The sequence below is a fragment of the Abramis brama genome (assembly GCF_963993115.1).
Source record: "Abramis brama genome assembly, chromosome: 20".
NCBI classification, from domain to species: Eukaryota; Metazoa; Chordata; class Actinopteri; order Cypriniformes; family Leuciscidae; genus Abramis; species Abramis brama.
Genome location: NC_139982.1, coordinates 16,753,186 through 16,769,204, shown reverse-complemented (window position 1 = coordinate 16,769,204; position 16,019 = coordinate 16,753,186). Strand labels below are relative to the sequence as shown.

Here is a 16,019-nt window from a genome sequence, read left to right as displayed (position 1 = left end):
ATGTCTATCTGTCTGTCTATCTATCTTATTCTTAATGCACAGTGTGATCGGGTGCTTGTGACATACAGGATATACGCCATACGGCTGAAATATTCGATGCAGAAGCACTGCTGGTCTAATGGAGTGGTTGCTATGGAAATATGCTGGACTTTTTGAGATGTGTGTAAAGATGTGTGTGTATGGTCTGCTTTCCCCCAGCGGCACACATTGGTGTGGGCATCAGCGGACAGGAGGGAATGCAGGCGGTGTTGGCCTCTGACTATTCCTTTGCCCAGTTCCGCTACCTGCAGCGCCTCTTGCTCGTCCACGGGCGCTGGTCCTACCACCGCATGTGCAACTTCCTCTGTTACTTCTTCTACAAGAACTTCGCCTTCACACTGGTTCATTTCTGGTACGGGTTCCTCTGTGGATTCTCTGCCCAGGTGAATATCTCAGCCTGTGGATGCAATATGCATATGCTTTCAATTGAAGATTGTAAATGTATATATAATTGTTATTTTGTCATTGCAGACGGTATATGACCAGTGGTTCATCACACTCTTCAACATTGTCTACACCTCCCTTCCTGTTCTGGCCATGGGCCTGTTTGATCAGGTAAGCCTGGTCATGATGTCAGTTTTTGGTTATGAAAGCTGCATTGTGTAGCAGCACCAAGCACTGCAATCTTTGCCTTTTAACATTGAGACTGTTGGTTTTTGCAGGATGTGAACGAGCAGTACAGTTTACGCTATCCAAACTTGTACAGACCTGGGCAGCTTAACCAGCTCTTCAACAAGAGAAAGTTCTTCACCTGTACGCTGCAGGGGGTCTGCACCTCTTTTATCCTCTTCTTCATCCCATATGGAGCCTTCATGACCGCTGTGCGGGATGATGGCGCACAAATCTCTGATCAGCAGGCTTTCGCCGTCACCATAGCAACCTCTTTGGTCATTGTGGTCAGTATACAGGTGAGCCAATTTAACAACTGTGCTTGTTAACTCAGTCCATTAAAATAACTACTTCAAAAATAAATTACAAAACGTTTTTTTTTTTTTTTCTGAGGGACGCATTTGACGTGAATTTCTGTTTATCTTGACTGTGAAATCTAAAAGATTGATGTTAACCCTAACTTTAACCCAAACCATATATAGATAAAAATAGGTGAATTTGAGAAATAAAAATGTATGTTTTGTTTAATATAGGTGCTTTACTAATTGTATATTAAAGATGTTTTAAAAAAAAAATCATGACATTCAAACGCAATTACCCTAAATCTCATTCTCGTGAGATTCCCACTGGTATTAACAATATTGTAGTGGTGTTCATGTGCGTTCAACTCGTAAATACGATCTTTATGACATGACTTGAACGCACCATATGAACTTGTTCGGGCATGTCCCTGACTCCACCCACATGTTATGTCACAGACTAATTCAAAATAAGGGTTTAACAGGGATTCTATACAATTTATGTTAACAATTGTTGAAATATTACATTTTGTTTCAGATTGGGCTTGACACCAACTTCTGGACCGCTGTGAACCATTTCTTTATATGGGGCAGTCTAGCTGTTTACTTTGCGATCCTTTTTGCTTTGCACAGCGACAGCATTTTTACCATATTCCCGAACCAGTTTCCTTTCATAGGTAAGAATTTAAATGCATTTAGAGATGTACTTTTAGTATTTATTTATTGTTTAGTCATATATATATTTGTATTTGAATTCCTAAACAACCAAGGCAGTTGTTCTTGGACTTCATACTGACATCTACTGGTGTGGATGTAGCATCATAATTTTGCTGTAAATTCCATTGTGAAAACCATATTCACAGCATTTTGTTATCAATGATTGCATCATTCTAAGACCAAAATGGTCAGATATTAGTGAGTAGTCATCAACTGATCACATAATCTCAATAAGAGGGGGACCATCCGGTGTACAATAACAGCTTTTTCAAATATTACTGAAGTTAATTTTTTTTGTTTGATTGTAGGTACCGCACGAAACTCTCTGAATCAGGAGATTGTGTGGCTGGTCATCCTCCTCACCACAGTCGTGTGTATAATGCCCATGGTGGCGGTCCGGTTCATCAGGACTGACCTCTATCCCACACACACTGACAAGGTTTATACATACACACATGAGTTTTACAGCAGTGGGAAGAAAAAAGTTATTAATATGTCCTTATGAATGAACTACCGTTCAAAAATTTGGGGTTGTGAAGATCTTGTTTTTGAGTCTCTTCTGCTCACTAAGGCTGCATATATTTGATCAAAAATACGATAAAAATAGCAATATTGTGAAATATTTTTTCAATTTAAAATAACTGTTTTCTAGTTGAATATATTTAAAAATGTAATTTATTCTTGTGATGCAAAGCTGAATTTTCAGCATCATTACTTCAGTCTTCAGTGACACATGATCCTTCAGAAATCAGTCTAATATGATGATTTGATGCTCAAGAAACATTTCTTATTATTATCAATAATGAAAACAGTTGTGCTGTTTAGCATTTTTGTGGAAACCATAAGAAATGTTTTTCAGGATTCTTTGATGAATAAAAAAGTTTAAAAGAATAGCAGTTATTTTAAATAGAAATCTATTTTTACAATACAAATGTTTTTATTGACACTTTTAAACAATTTAATGCAACCTTGCTTAATAAAAGTATTAATTTCTTTCTCAAAAAGAGAAAATCTTACTGACCCCAAACCGTTTGCCCTCCCGCAGGTGCGTTTACTTCAGCAGGCCACTAGGCGGCAGGGTCCTCAAGAGCAGAACCTCAGGAGAGTCCGCCGGACGAGTTCTCGGCGCTCGGCGTACGCTTTCGCCCACCAGCAGGGATACGGAGAACTCATCACCTCCGGCAAGAACATGAAGGTACCAACATCCTCTACTTCCACGTATCCACTCTCCTCACCGTTGAGAGGCCCTGCGGACACCAACCTGGTGAAAAACACCACCAGTGCGAGAGAGACCACCTCAACCACCTCTAGATTTCAGAGGGAAAGTGACCAAAATCAAGAGGTAATGGTGGAAGACTTGGAGGCCAGATAAAGGGCTGTTTTTCTTTCTTTACTGAAGGAAGAGGAAATAGTGCCCGTCTTTAATGTGAGAAAATATAATGGATTTTGGGCAGACACACTCTGGGCTCCCAGAGATGCCCGTGGGCACGGCCACACATGCACAGGAGACTCCAAAGAGCCAGCACAATGAAGCACAGAAACCGAAATTTCACTCTCATGCGAATCTGTTGCCGTCTCACAAGGCACCCGTTCAGTGAATTTGACAACGAACCTCAGATTAATTTTGTATTCTCACCGTTTTTGTATTTCGAGTTCTTAGAACTTCCCTTTATGCATTTGCGAATGTTTCAGGCATCTGAAAGGTTAAATCCACGAGTTCTATAACCTGCACAATGTTAAACACGAGTTTACGTTCAACAAAATGACGTGTGAAATACAGTAATACCTCTTGTTTTGTTAATATAAACACTGACACAAGCATCTGCAGTGGATATGTTTAAAGACCTGGAAGTTGCTTCTATACCCTCAATTTATTAAAGCACACCCAAATGAATCATGCTACTGGATGAGCACTAACAATTAGGAATGTGCGAAACCAATGCCTCAGAGAAAAAGCACTGGCTGTAAATCTTAGGTTGGCTTTGCAAAGCAAACTCCAGCTTTTTCAACAATTGAATGAGTTTTAAAAGATTTTTTTATAAAAAAGGAAGTGTAAAACCATTCCACACTTGTCCATAGTTAGTGCTTTTGCATGCAGCTCAGCGAACTGAGAAGACTGAGTTTTATTGAGTCGTGCCTTCCAGTAAGCGATAGACTGAAGCATTTACACGATTTAACTTCTAGATTTCCACATCTATCTACTACAAAGGTCTAAAGTGGGCATTTCTTTCAAACGATCCTTTACAGAAGGAATTTTTGTGCCTTTTTGTTTTCCTTTCATCAAAGGAAGTTTTCTTTCAGTTCTGTTTGTCGTTTGAAACGTGACGGCATTTTTTTTTTTCTCTGAATGTATCAAAGGCACATTAACTGTTCATTGCCCTCATTGCCTACTTTAACGTACCGGTAGATAATATTTTCTAAAATAATTTATTTGACAAGGGGCGTCGTGCAACATTTCCTTTTTATGAGTGTACAGTTGACGTTATTTTAATGTTATGTTAAATATATATATATATTTGACGAATGTATAAGATTTTTCTGCTGTACGATTTTGTCAACAAAGACCATGCAGATTGTTTATTGGTTTTATTTAAATGCATGGATTTTTATACAATTCATTGTAATTTTTTATATGATATTCATTAAATGGCCATTGTTTAATTTATTTAAAAATGGATGGTTTGCCTTCATGTTTCATATAACAATTCTTTTACTAGAGTTTTTTACTCAAATGCTGTGGGTTGTTGCCAAGGTGCTGAGTGGTTGCCAGGGGGTTGCTAGGTGGTTGCTATGATGCAGTATGTGTCTAAAGGTGCAGGGGTCACATTTGTGAAATTGTTGGGGAAATTTCATGAGCAAAAATTGTCTATTGTCAACGCCTCACGCAAAATTCACTGTCACGTCACGTAGATTGCTATTGAAATGCTTTCGCCCGTGAAAGAACGGTAAATCTAAAAGCACATAATTACTTACACAATACTAAACGCAAGCATGAGCAACAATAATAGTGATGTTTATTGCTTACCGTAGTATGCCACTAATGACATGTTTATTATTAAATGAAAAAAGTAAATGATGAGGCTTGGAAACATTGAAATGTTTTTATTGAATGTTGAATATTGACCTTGAATGCTTTCAAAGTAGGAATGTATAGAGCAATTCTTGGTACTTTACAAGTGCCCTGACAACCTCGAACTGGGTATAAAATGATCACTGATTTCTTCATTCTTTTGAAACGTACAGAGTGAAAATGCCCATTCAGAGTTTATAGAGCCAGTTTCCCTTTCATCAGATTTGCCATTACACGCAACACCTCCTTTACCCATATTGTGTAGCTAAAATGAGAAACAATAGCCCTGCTACTTTTCATTCCTCTATGAAAATTGCCGCCCCTCCTCCCGGCTTTGTCACAAATAAACTCTGCTTTTCCAGAGCGGATCGACGGGCGTCAGGCGTGTAATATTGTGCACTCACGGTTCGGAGAAAAGAATCTATCTTTTCCCCGGGTACCATGGAAACCGTGCAACCTCCCCATCCAGCTCCGGTCAACCTCGACCCCACGGCGCCCGCCTGCCTGTGAACAGAGGAAGAGGTTTCGCTAAAACTACAATTCATTAGACAGACTCAAGCTATTTCCAGTAGTTTGCCACAGAAGGTCAGAGCTGTGACTCATTTGGCCTCACAGAAGAAATACACTACAGGTCAAAAGTGAATTAACTCAGATTCATTAAGATTTTAATCAATAATGTACCAAAGATACATTTATACATTTAAAAATATTATTATTATTTAAAAAGTATAATAAAATAATTTAATGCTGTATTTTCAGCATCATTACTCCAGTCCTCAGTGTCACATGATCCTTAAGAAATCAGTCTAATGTGCTGATTTGATGCTCAAGAAACATTTCTTCTTATTATTAGTGTTTAAAACAGTTGTGCTGCTTCATATTTTTGTGGAAAACGTAATACATTGTTTTTCAGGATTCTTGGATGCATAGAAAGTTCAAAAGAAACAAAAATTGTAATGATATTGTATCAGGTTTTAATTATCTATTTAAACAGTAATGGCAGCTTTGCATCACAGGAATAAATTACATTTTAAAATGTAGTAAAATAGAAAATAGTTGTTTTAAATTGTAATAATATTTCACAATATTACTGTTTTCACTGGATTTCTGCTCAAATAAATGCAGCTCTGCTGAGCAGAAGAGACTTTCAAAAACATAAAAAAGAAATATTCCAAACTTTTGACCAGTGTTGTATGTGAAAATAAAAAACCCAATGCATATTAACACTGCAAGAAATGTTTTCCACTGTGAGTGTATAATGTGTGATATGACACGACTCTCACTCACAGACAGATGTCCACCAGCTGGTCGAGCTCCGGGCAGCTGCACTCGTACAGGTCTCTGCAGCTGGCGTGGCTTCGGTTCATCAGGTCGCCCAGCTGAGCGACGGCGTCGGCGGGGGAAGAGTCGCACACGGCCTTAAACTGCAGGACGCGGGCAGCCTCGCCGTACACGTGTCTGGCACGCTGGTACAGTTTAAACTGAGTCGCTGAGGAACAAACAGAAGAGGATGTAGAGCAAAATGACAATCTGTCTCAGCAATAATATATAACATTGGTAACACTTTACAATAAGGTCCATTAATCATTTTTCCGATAGGGATTTAAAAAAAAAAAAGTCTTTGTTAAAGCGTTACAAGTCATGAACCAAGTCAACCAGCTACAAGGGGAAGCACAACATAGGTAACACTTTACAATAAGGTTTGTTAGTTAACATTAGTTAACTACATTTGTAAACATGAACTAATAATGAACTGCATGTATACAGCATTTATTAATCTTTAATGTTAATATAATCTTGTTAACATTAGTTAATGCACTGTGAACAAACAATGAACAGCTGTATTTTTATTAGCTAATGTTAACAAATACAGTAACAAATGTATTGCTCATGGTTAGTTCATGTTAGTTAATACATTAACTAATGAACCTTATTGTAAAGTGTTACCGAAATTTTTATTTGAACAAAAAAGCATTCAGACAAGACAATACTGTAGGTACAAGACTGTTACTTAAAGGCTTTGAAGAGGGAAAGAACTACAATCCCATGAAGCATTGTGAATGACAAATTAAAAACGGTGGTGAAATATGATCTACTCTAAATGAGTAGTTTTATATCTATAGAAGCAATATTTTTAAATGTATTGCAAAAGCATTACCAGAAAATGTAAGATTATTTTCGCAGTAAGAGCAGATTTTGAGCTCCTCCTATTGTCTCACCATGTTGTGTGTTGGCGCTGAGGATGTTTTGCCCCAGCTGTTCTGCGCTGATACCCAGAGTCCTGCAGATCTCCTCTCTGCTGTACGGCTCGGGGTGAAGCACCTCCTCCACCAGCTCCAGCATCTCCTCCAGACTCGCCTGCAGCTCCTTCTGCAGATCCCCCAGCTTCAGCAGACGCTGCCAGTCCTCACCTCGCGCTTTAGCCAGCATCTGCACACACGCACACCTTCTACCATCAATACACTCAAGCAAACGTCGGAAATTAGGGTGGGAACTAGAAAAACTTTGGGGAAACTTTGGTCAAGCACTAAAGCTTAATAACTGCTTCTGGATTTATAAATCTATAGATTTAAATCTGGTGCCAATTTTGGGGTCATTTTCAACCAATTTCAAAAATCATCTCAAAAACTGCAGATTAACAAAAAAGAAATCTTATTTTAATGTTTCTTGAGCATCAAATCTGCATATTAGACTGATTTCTGAAGGATCATGTGACACTGAAGACTGGAGTAATGATGCTGAATATACAGATTTGATCACAGGAAAAAAAATGCATTTTAAAACATATTACAATAGATTAAATTGTAATTATATTTCACAATATTACTTTTAATTTTTACTGTATATCCGATCAAAGAAATGCAGCCTTGGTGAGCAGAAGAGCATTCCAAAACCCCAAACTTTTAAACTGTAGTGTACTTTTTTGGTGAACTTGCAAACAAAAATCTTATATTACAAAGACTAAACTATCATTCTAGAAGCATCCCTGACGTTCAGACCTTTGTGGCAATGCGGCACTCCACCACCCTCATGTTGAAGTGAGACGAGGCCGCCTTGTTCATCTCCACGCAACAGTTGGCGATCACAAAGAACGCCCCGTCGGGCAACCTCACGTCTGTGGCTCGCAGCGGGTTAAACTCGATCAGCTTTGCCTTGAGGGAAAAAAGTCACATCAAGCTAAATCCCCTTAAACATATTTGTAATGTAGATGCATAGTGTTAAAAATGTCAATGGGTCATTTTTAAAATATATATTTTTTTTTAATTCTACATTGAAAAAATTAGATACGATCATACAAAAAAAAAGTCATACCATTGACCCTTCAAAAATAAAATAAAATACCACGTATATTGTTAGAACAAATATGAAATACACGTGGCTTACTGTTCCCTCCTCAGCCAGGAAAGAAATGGACTGATCCATCCCTCCCCCCTCAGTGCCAATATAACGCTCACACTTGGCACACGTCTCGGCGAGAGTCACCTGAAATGAAATCAAAGCGAGCGCATGTATGATAAGCAGCAGTTGTACAGTATGTAATGCAGGTTAGAGGATTTACATTAAGGACTACCTTAGATAGAGACTTCTGATTGGCCTCCATGGTGACCAGACCTGCACAGCACACCAGGGCACTGGAGCTGGAGAGCCCTGAGCTGGCCGGGATAGTCCCGTCTACCACACAACACATCCCTGCCAATGAAGACAAGCTCAAGTGCTCCTGCATACACATGGTCAAGGGTCAAATGACCGATTATAACGCCATAATGCAAACATGCATTATGTGTGTCATTAAACACCCCACCTGGATTCCTCTCACTCCACAAAGGAAGTAATAGTACCATTGAGGATCCTCTCTGTCAATGGTGATGCCATCAACCGACACAGTGAAATCCCTGTAAGAAGGAGAGAAATAAGTGAGTGAGTGAGTGAGTGAATAATGAATGAATGTCTGAGTTAATAAGTGAATGAATAATGAATGAATGAATGAGTGAATAATGAGTGGGTGAGTGTGTGAATGAATGAATTAGTAAGTGAATGAATAAGTAAATTAATGAGTGAGTGAATCATGAATGAGTGAGTAAAATAATAAGTGAGTGAATAATGAGTGAGTGTATGAATGAATTAATAAGTGAGTGAGTGAATGAATAAATTAGTAAGAGAATGAGTAAGTAAATTAATTAATAAATGAGTAAGTGAGTGAATTGTGAATGAATGAGTAAATTAATAAGTGAGTGAATAATGAATGAATGAGTGAATAATGAGTGAGTGAGTGAGTAAAAATTAATAAGTGAGTGAATAATGAATGAGTGAGTGAGTGAGTTAATGAATTAATAAGTGAGTGAATGAATGAATGAGTGAATAATGAGTGAGTGAATGAATGAATTAATAAGTGAGTGAATTATGAATGAATGAGTGAGTGAGTGAATTAATAAGTGAGTGAATAATGAGTGAGTGAATGAATTAATAAGTGAGTGAATAATGAATGAGTGAGTGAGTGAGTTAATGAATTAATAAGTGAGTGAATAATGAATGAATGAGTGAATAGTGAGTGAGTAATGAATGAATGAGTGAATAATGAGTGAGTGAATGAATGAATTAATAAGTGAGTGAATAATGAATGAATGAGTGAATAATGAGTGAGTGAATTAATGAATAAGTGAGTGAATAATGAATGAATAATACATGAGTGAATGAATGAATTGAATGAGTGAATGAATGAATTAATAAGTGAGTGAATAATGAATAAATAAGTGAGTGAGTGAATAATGAATGAATAAGTGAATTAATGAATAAGTGAGCAAATTAATAAATAAATGAGTAAATAATGAATGAACGAGTGAGTGAATAATGAATGAGTGACAGTGAATAAGTGAGTGAGTGAATAATGAACGAGTGAGTGAATAATGAATGAGTGACAGTGAATAAGTGAGTGAGTGAATAATGAATGAGTGAATAATGAATGAGTGAGTGAATAATGAATGAGTGACAGTGAATAAGTGAGTGAGTGAATAAGTGAGTGAGTGAATAATGAATGAGTGACAGTGAATAAGTGAGTGAGTGAGTGAATAATGAATGAGTGAGTAATTGAATTAATGAATTAATAACAATTTGTCGACAAAATGTGACCAATTAAATTGTGAAGAACAGAAGATAAAGAACATTGTCACTCACTTGTATTTGGGGTCAGTGTTGGTCATCTGGATTGTTTGGGAGTCACTGACAGAAACTGCAGCAAGAATATTCTGCTCTATTGCCATTGGAAGGACAGCATAGCCACAATAATCAATATGCTCACCTGGAAATTATAAGATTTATGATAAAACATAAAATGCAGTGCTGACGGTATTCGTTATGTTTACACACTGCTTGCAACCCACCAATCAAATTCACCCTCCCTGGAGCACGAGCGTAGAAGAGAGGCATTTGCCCATATTTTCCATGAAAAGCCTCTTTCAGTTTCTGCAACCTAACAAAAAGAGGGGAAAGTGTATGTCTAACACAAACAAAAAGCAAACATGAAAGTTAAAACTATAAAATAGGATGTAAATCGACGTGGCGAGTTGACTCCATTCATTTACAATCGAAGTTTTCCGAATAGCTGCACGAAGTGTCCCGAACAGTCGCAACTTACCTTTCATTTCCACTGAGCAGCACCTTGATTTTCGGTGGAATTGTGGCCATTGTGCTGTTTATAATCTTTTTTTTTACAGTGAGCACACAATGCAGGAGTGGACTGACACCGCACAAGTGCTGTCAGCTGACTGTCATACCCGGAATCATGCGTCTAAAACCTAAATAACACGGAAGACACTCACACGAATCCCGAAAACTGGATTCGGAAACACTCGGAAGGAATCGGAGCTGCGCGCGCACCGTACAGAACGCGCGGCGTGATGTCATAACGCTTTGCCGGCGAGCATTGTGGGTAAGAGTCTCTCCCTCCGGTCAAAATGTCTGACATGGAAGATGATTTCATGTGCGATGATGAAGAGGATTATGACTTGGTACGGCTGTCTAAAATAAACTCAACTGTAAATGCATGGAATTCAATGCTAAGCAAATGTAGCGACATCAGTAAATGTTGTTTAGCCTGTTAACAGGGACTTAATTTCGCAATGGTGTTGTTTAGCAGGTGGCTAGTTTGCTAATACTGCAAAGACCAAGTCAACAAATATGACAGCCTTCTTTAAGTTGGTTTATTTGAAGTTTCGTAAGAACTGCGATGTATTTACAAACCCGATTCCTGATGTTGAATCTCTTATGAATCTATTGATAACTTGCAGACTCACGTGAAGTTGACTAAATTATTATAGCTAATGTACTGCTAGTTATGAAACTGCATGATATCCGATTTCAGTTTGTTGTTAAATAGGTTATTACGTATATATGTATAGATGTACAGTTGTAAATAATCTTAACGTAATTATTGTCATGCAGTTGTCATAATCATAACAATCGTGCACCATTAAGTTGTACAATATCCTTCAAGATGTTTTTTCAGGCAAATACTTGAATTAATCCTGTATGATTAAATGATCCTTTAACGTTACACATACCATTTGTTTGCTTTCACTTCAGGAATACTCTGAGGACAGCAACTCTGAGCCCAATGTTGATTTGGAGAATCAGTACTACAACTCTAAAGCCCTCAAAGAAGATGATCCTAAAGCAGCCCTGAGCAGCTTTCAGAAGGTTAGACGCTTCGCTTTCAGTGTCTGCGTCCGTACTGTAACGTTGAATATGTGTAATAATCACTATTTTCTGCTTTGCAGGTGCTGGAACTGGAGGGTGAGAAAGGAGAATGGGGCTTCAAAGCACTGAAACAGATGATTAAGATCAACTTCAAATTGGTGTGTAACAATAGTAGCACAATATTTTGAATAAGATTTAATAAGTAATATTTATAAATCATTTTCTTTCTCTCCTGTATTGTCTAACAGAGTTTTTTTTTTTTTTGTAAAATAATACAAGTCAATGATGTACTATAAAATCAGATCATTTGATTTGTTTGGTTTTATTTTTACAGACAAATTTTCCTGAAATGATGAACCGGTACAAACAGCTTTTGACGTATATTAGGAGTGCTGTCACCAGAAATTACTCTGAGAAATCCATCAACTCTATTCTAGATTATATCTCAACCTCCAAACAGGTATTTAATACATTTTAAACTCCTGTGTTCAGTAATACATATATATATATATAAATATTAGGGGTGTCGCGATATACCGTTATTGATGATAACCGTTATATTCAAACCATAGAATATCGATATCGTGTTTATTAAGGGTTTGACAATATATTACGATAACCGCAATATTTAAAACTAGTAGTACACATATGATTATATGACACGTAAATAATCCAGGGTCAGCACCTGGTTGACATCCCAAAGAACAGTAGGCCATCTGTCATAAAGCAGAATTTATTCTCATAAATTGTATTTTGACGCTGTGCTACGCTAGAAACAGTTCGCATTTCAGTCTCCTCGAAATGAAATCACGTAGCATCGTCTTAAAAATGTTCGATAAATATCCGAATTTTATCATTGATTTAATAAATTCTGGCAATAGGACAACAATCTGCCGAATGTTCTTTTCTCTGTAAATTCTTTTAAATTAGTCTACAATGTTAGAAGTCCAAAGGCTTCATGGACTATGTATTTTAATTTGGGTGTGCGATTTCTTGGATTTGTGTTTCAAATGGGGACACGAGTTAACAAGTTAAGCTATTAGTTGTGTTTAAAACTTCTTTATAATACTGTTGAACTTGACAGTATTTTCTCTTTCTGTCTCCTATTTCTTAGGCAGTGTCAAAGAAGCCAGAGAAAGCCAGAGTCTCAGTTGTTGTAAATGTTGTATGTAATGGTGTGATTCATTGGTTAAAAACACAAAATAAACAAACTAAAGATGAATTTGACTGATAACATATTATAAGGTTTCTGTAGATATCGTAATATATCGTCACTCGAATTCTTTTGGCCACGATAACCGTGGTGTTAAAAAACTGATATCGTGACAGCCCTAATACACACACACACACACATACACACACAAACACACACTTTATATATAAAAATTAATATCATTATGTTATTAAAGATAATAAAGTAATATTTATCTTTTTCCCTTTTTTTCCAGATGGACTTGCTTCAAGAGTTTTATGAGACCACACTGGATGCTTTAAAAGATGCCAAAAATGACAGACTTTGGTTTAAAACTAACACCAAGGTTTGTGCATTGTGCATTTAAATGATCCGTTTTATATTACAGATATACACTTATGTATCAGGAACAATAATATACACAGTACTATGATAATAATTGTGTCAATGCATTGCCCTTTAATATTGACCAGCGAACTGCAGAAAGGATGTGTAATTCAAGAATACTGCTAACTTCCGCTCCTCTGTTTCATGCAGTTGGGAAAGTTGTACCTGGAAAGAGAAGAGTTTGGAAAGCTTCAGAAAATCCTCAGGCAATTGCATCAGTCATGTCAGGTAGAGTAAATGATCAGGGTCGCATAAATGAGAAAACCAAAATGTCAATGTCTTTAAATGTCAAATGTGCTGTTCTGAAACTGATCGATGTTCTTAATTAGACGGATGACGGAGAGGACGACTTGAAGAAGGGCACTCAGCTGTTGGAGATCTATGCTTTGGAGATTCAGATGTATACGGCACAGAAAAACAACAAGAAACTGAAAGCCCTCTATGAGCAGTCGTTACACATTAAATCAGCCATCCCACACCCACTCATCATGGGAGTCATCAGAGGTATTTTACACAGTTTTAGTCTATTTTAATACCAAAGATGTTTTTTTTTTTTGTGTGTGTATTTTTGTTTTGTGCATAAGAATTTTTGTTTTGTGTACAATTGTAGAGTTTGTTTGTTTTTGCAGATAAAAATAATTTTTGTTTTGTGTACAATTGGAGAGTTTGTTTGTTTTTGTGGATAAAAATAATTTTTGTTTTGTGTACAATTGTAGAGTTTGTTTGTTTTTGCATTTTTGCATAAGCATGTTTGTTTTGTTTTTTTGTGAATAATTGGAAACCAGTTTGGTTTGTTTTTCATTTATTTTTTGTGTATAACTGGAAAGTTTCTTTTGTTTACGGTGTATAACTGGAAAGTCCACTGATTTTCTTTGACTTGTGACCTGTTCTCTTTAGAATGTGGTGGTAAAATGCACCTGAGGGAAGGCGAGTTCGAGAAGGCGCATACAGACTTTTTCGAGGCGTTCAAAAACTATGACGAGTCTGGAAGCCCCAGACGAACCACTTGTCTGAAGTACCTGGTCTTGGCTAACATGCTGATGAAGTCTGGAATCAACCCATTTGATTCTCAAGAGGTATGAGGTGGCAGTCATGCACAGGCCCACATGGAATCTAAGTTCAGCAGAACCATCAATTACACAATTCTACATGTTCTTCATCATTGCATGCTCATATATTAAATATTTTGGTGTATTTGCTTTCATCGACCAATTTCACTTAACATTTCAACTTGAAAAGCAACTTATTTCCCCTAGAATCAGAGCAGAAAAGCACAACACTGCAGATTCTGGGTCTGGTCATAGGACGTCAAATTTTGTGGTATATAATATAACAAAAAAAACGAATTCTTTCTATGTTGCTCTGTGACTAGGCAAAACCTTACAAGAATGATCCAGAAATCCTGGCAATGACAAACCTAGTAAGGTAAGTGTGCACAATACCACTTCTCATTTATCCAGTCCTCTTCTATTTTAACTCAATTTATGGTCTGAATGGATTCATTTTATGGTATTAATTGCTTATAATTTGTCTAGTTCCTACCAAAACAATGACATCACAGAGTTTGAGAAAATCCTAAAGACGAATCACAGCAACATAATGGACGACCCCTTCATCAGAGAACATATTGAGGGTCAGTTTGGGTGGCTTTTGGCTTCCTTGTACATATTCTACTTATTTCATAAATCTCATACATCAAATGTTGGAGTCATATTTGAATTTTTCCTTTTTCCTTCAGAATTGTTACGGAACATAAGAACGCAAGTGCTCATCAAATTGATTAAGCCTTACACTAGGATACACATACCATTTATTTCAAAGGTAAATCTATATTATATTCTAGTTATTATATTATAGTAAATATATTACATTATTATAACATGCTTTCATGTCCCTGTTTTTCTTTAGGAATTGAATATTGATGTTTCAGATGTGGAAAGCTTGCTTGTGCAGTGTATTTTAGACAAGTAAGTTTAATCGATTTTTAAAAAAATTGTTTACAAATGTTTTTTTTTAAGCTCTTTCACTACAAATATATATATATATATATATATATATATATATATAATATATATGAATCTGATGTTGTACGTCTTTCAGCACAATCAACGGTAGAATTGACCAGGTCAATCAGCTGTTGGAGCTCGATCACCAGAAAAGAGGCGGAGCCAGATACACCGCTCTGGACAGATGGACCAATCAGCTGAACTCTCTCAACCAGGCCATTGTGAGCAAACTGGCTTGATTGGACACTGACGATCCCGGATAACAAATTCACCCATCAGGCAGCCGGTCGATTCGAGGCTGTCAGTGACATTAACTACTTTCAAGCTCTTTACTCCCCCGATCACAGATTGACTTGAAGCGGGAGCGTAATTTGGCTAGTTTGTATTTTTACAGCTGTATTCACTTAAGTCAGTTTTAAATGTCCTTAACAAAGCAGAAGTTCCCACAGGATGTCTGCTGTGCTGATTTGTTAAGTCTCTAATATGAATATGTTTCCATCACCTGAAAAAAATAACTTCAATAACACATATTGGCACTTGGCAGACATTTTAAATTGTTTGCCTTGAATGGAAAGCGTGTGAAATTGAGTCATTTATCTGTTGAACTCTGTCTGTCTCTTGTTAGAGTCAGCATGTTTTACTTGGTTTGCGTAAGATTCAGTTGAGTTTTATGCTGTTGCACCGCAGCACATGCGTATCGAAAGTGCCGTCATTGCTAGAATTCCTCACCAAACTTTACAGATCTGTTGAAACTTTAATGCTGTCTGAGCTCTTCTGTTTCACTTTTCAACAACAAAAATAAAGAATGCATTTGTTGCTTCAGCGGAAAATGTGTCTGGGATGGTTTATGATTTTATGTGTGATAAGCAATGAAGTTTATCTCAATAACACAGACCAACATTATACAGCTTTCATATACAGACAATATTTCAACTTCATTCATTTTCTTAATCAGATCACAGAAAATATCATGCATACACTATACGGCCTAAAGTCCTCAGCTGGAA

The 16,019-nt window shown here is 37.0% G+C and overlaps 3 protein-coding genes across 7 annotated transcripts in view; 2 read left to right on the top strand and 1 right to left on the bottom strand.

Moving 5' to 3' along the window:
• The window catches only part of atp8b4 (ATPase phospholipid transporting 8B4), a 37,193-nt gene extending 32,861 nt beyond the window's left edge, over window positions 1-4,332 (top strand). For all 4 annotated transcript variants that reach the window (XM_084094784.1, XM_084094785.1, XM_084094787.1 and 1 more), the window contains 6 exons: window positions 199-422; window positions 511-594; window positions 702-947; window positions 1,486-1,624; window positions 1,973-2,103; window positions 2,710-4,332. In XM_084094784.1, the coding sequence (XP_083950910.1) occupies window positions 199-422; window positions 511-594; window positions 702-947; window positions 1,486-1,624; window positions 1,973-2,103; window positions 2,710-3,036 (1,151 nt within the window). In that variant the 3' untranslated portion in view covers window positions 3,037-4,332. The remainder of the gene's footprint in view (window positions 1-198; window positions 423-510; window positions 595-701; window positions 948-1,485; window positions 1,625-1,972; window positions 2,104-2,709) is intronic.
• Window positions 4,333-4,751: 419 nt separating this feature from the next.
• On the bottom strand, window positions 4,752-10,526 carry galk2 (galactokinase 2). Its single transcript, XM_084094790.1, has 10 exons — window positions 10,367-10,526; window positions 10,113-10,201; window positions 9,907-10,030; window positions 8,537-8,627; window positions 8,306-8,452; window positions 8,119-8,217; window positions 7,734-7,886; window positions 6,954-7,164; window positions 6,022-6,223; window positions 4,752-5,238 (listed from the first exon to the last, which is right to left on the bottom strand). Exons 1-10 carry the CDS (start codon window positions 10,414-10,416, stop codon window positions 5,031-5,033), a joined length of 1,374 nt encoding a protein of 457 aa, XP_083950916.1. The 5' UTR covers window positions 10,417-10,526; the 3' UTR covers window positions 4,752-5,030.
• A 117-nt stretch (window positions 10,527-10,643) lies between these two features.
• Window positions 10,644-15,842, top strand: cops2 (COP9 signalosome subunit 2). 2 transcript variants are annotated; one of them, XM_084094788.1, is made up of 14 exons: window positions 10,644-10,739; window positions 11,314-11,427; window positions 11,508-11,585; window positions 11,762-11,887; window positions 12,542-12,592; window positions 12,876-12,965; window positions 13,157-13,234; window positions 13,336-13,510; window positions 13,904-14,082; window positions 14,379-14,431; window positions 14,542-14,639; window positions 14,745-14,827; window positions 14,915-14,973; window positions 15,107-15,842. In XM_084094788.1, the coding sequence occupies exons 1-14, from the start codon at window positions 10,686-10,688 to the stop codon at window positions 15,249-15,251; spliced, it is 1,383 nt and encodes a 460-aa protein (XP_083950914.1). In that variant the 5' UTR covers window positions 10,644-10,685; the 3' UTR covers window positions 15,252-15,842. The 2 variants fall into 2 exon arrangements, with proteins under 2 accessions (XP_083950914.1, XP_083950915.1); XM_084094789.1 differs by lacking the exon at window positions 12,542-12,592.
• Window positions 15,843-16,019: the final 177 nt, after the last annotated feature.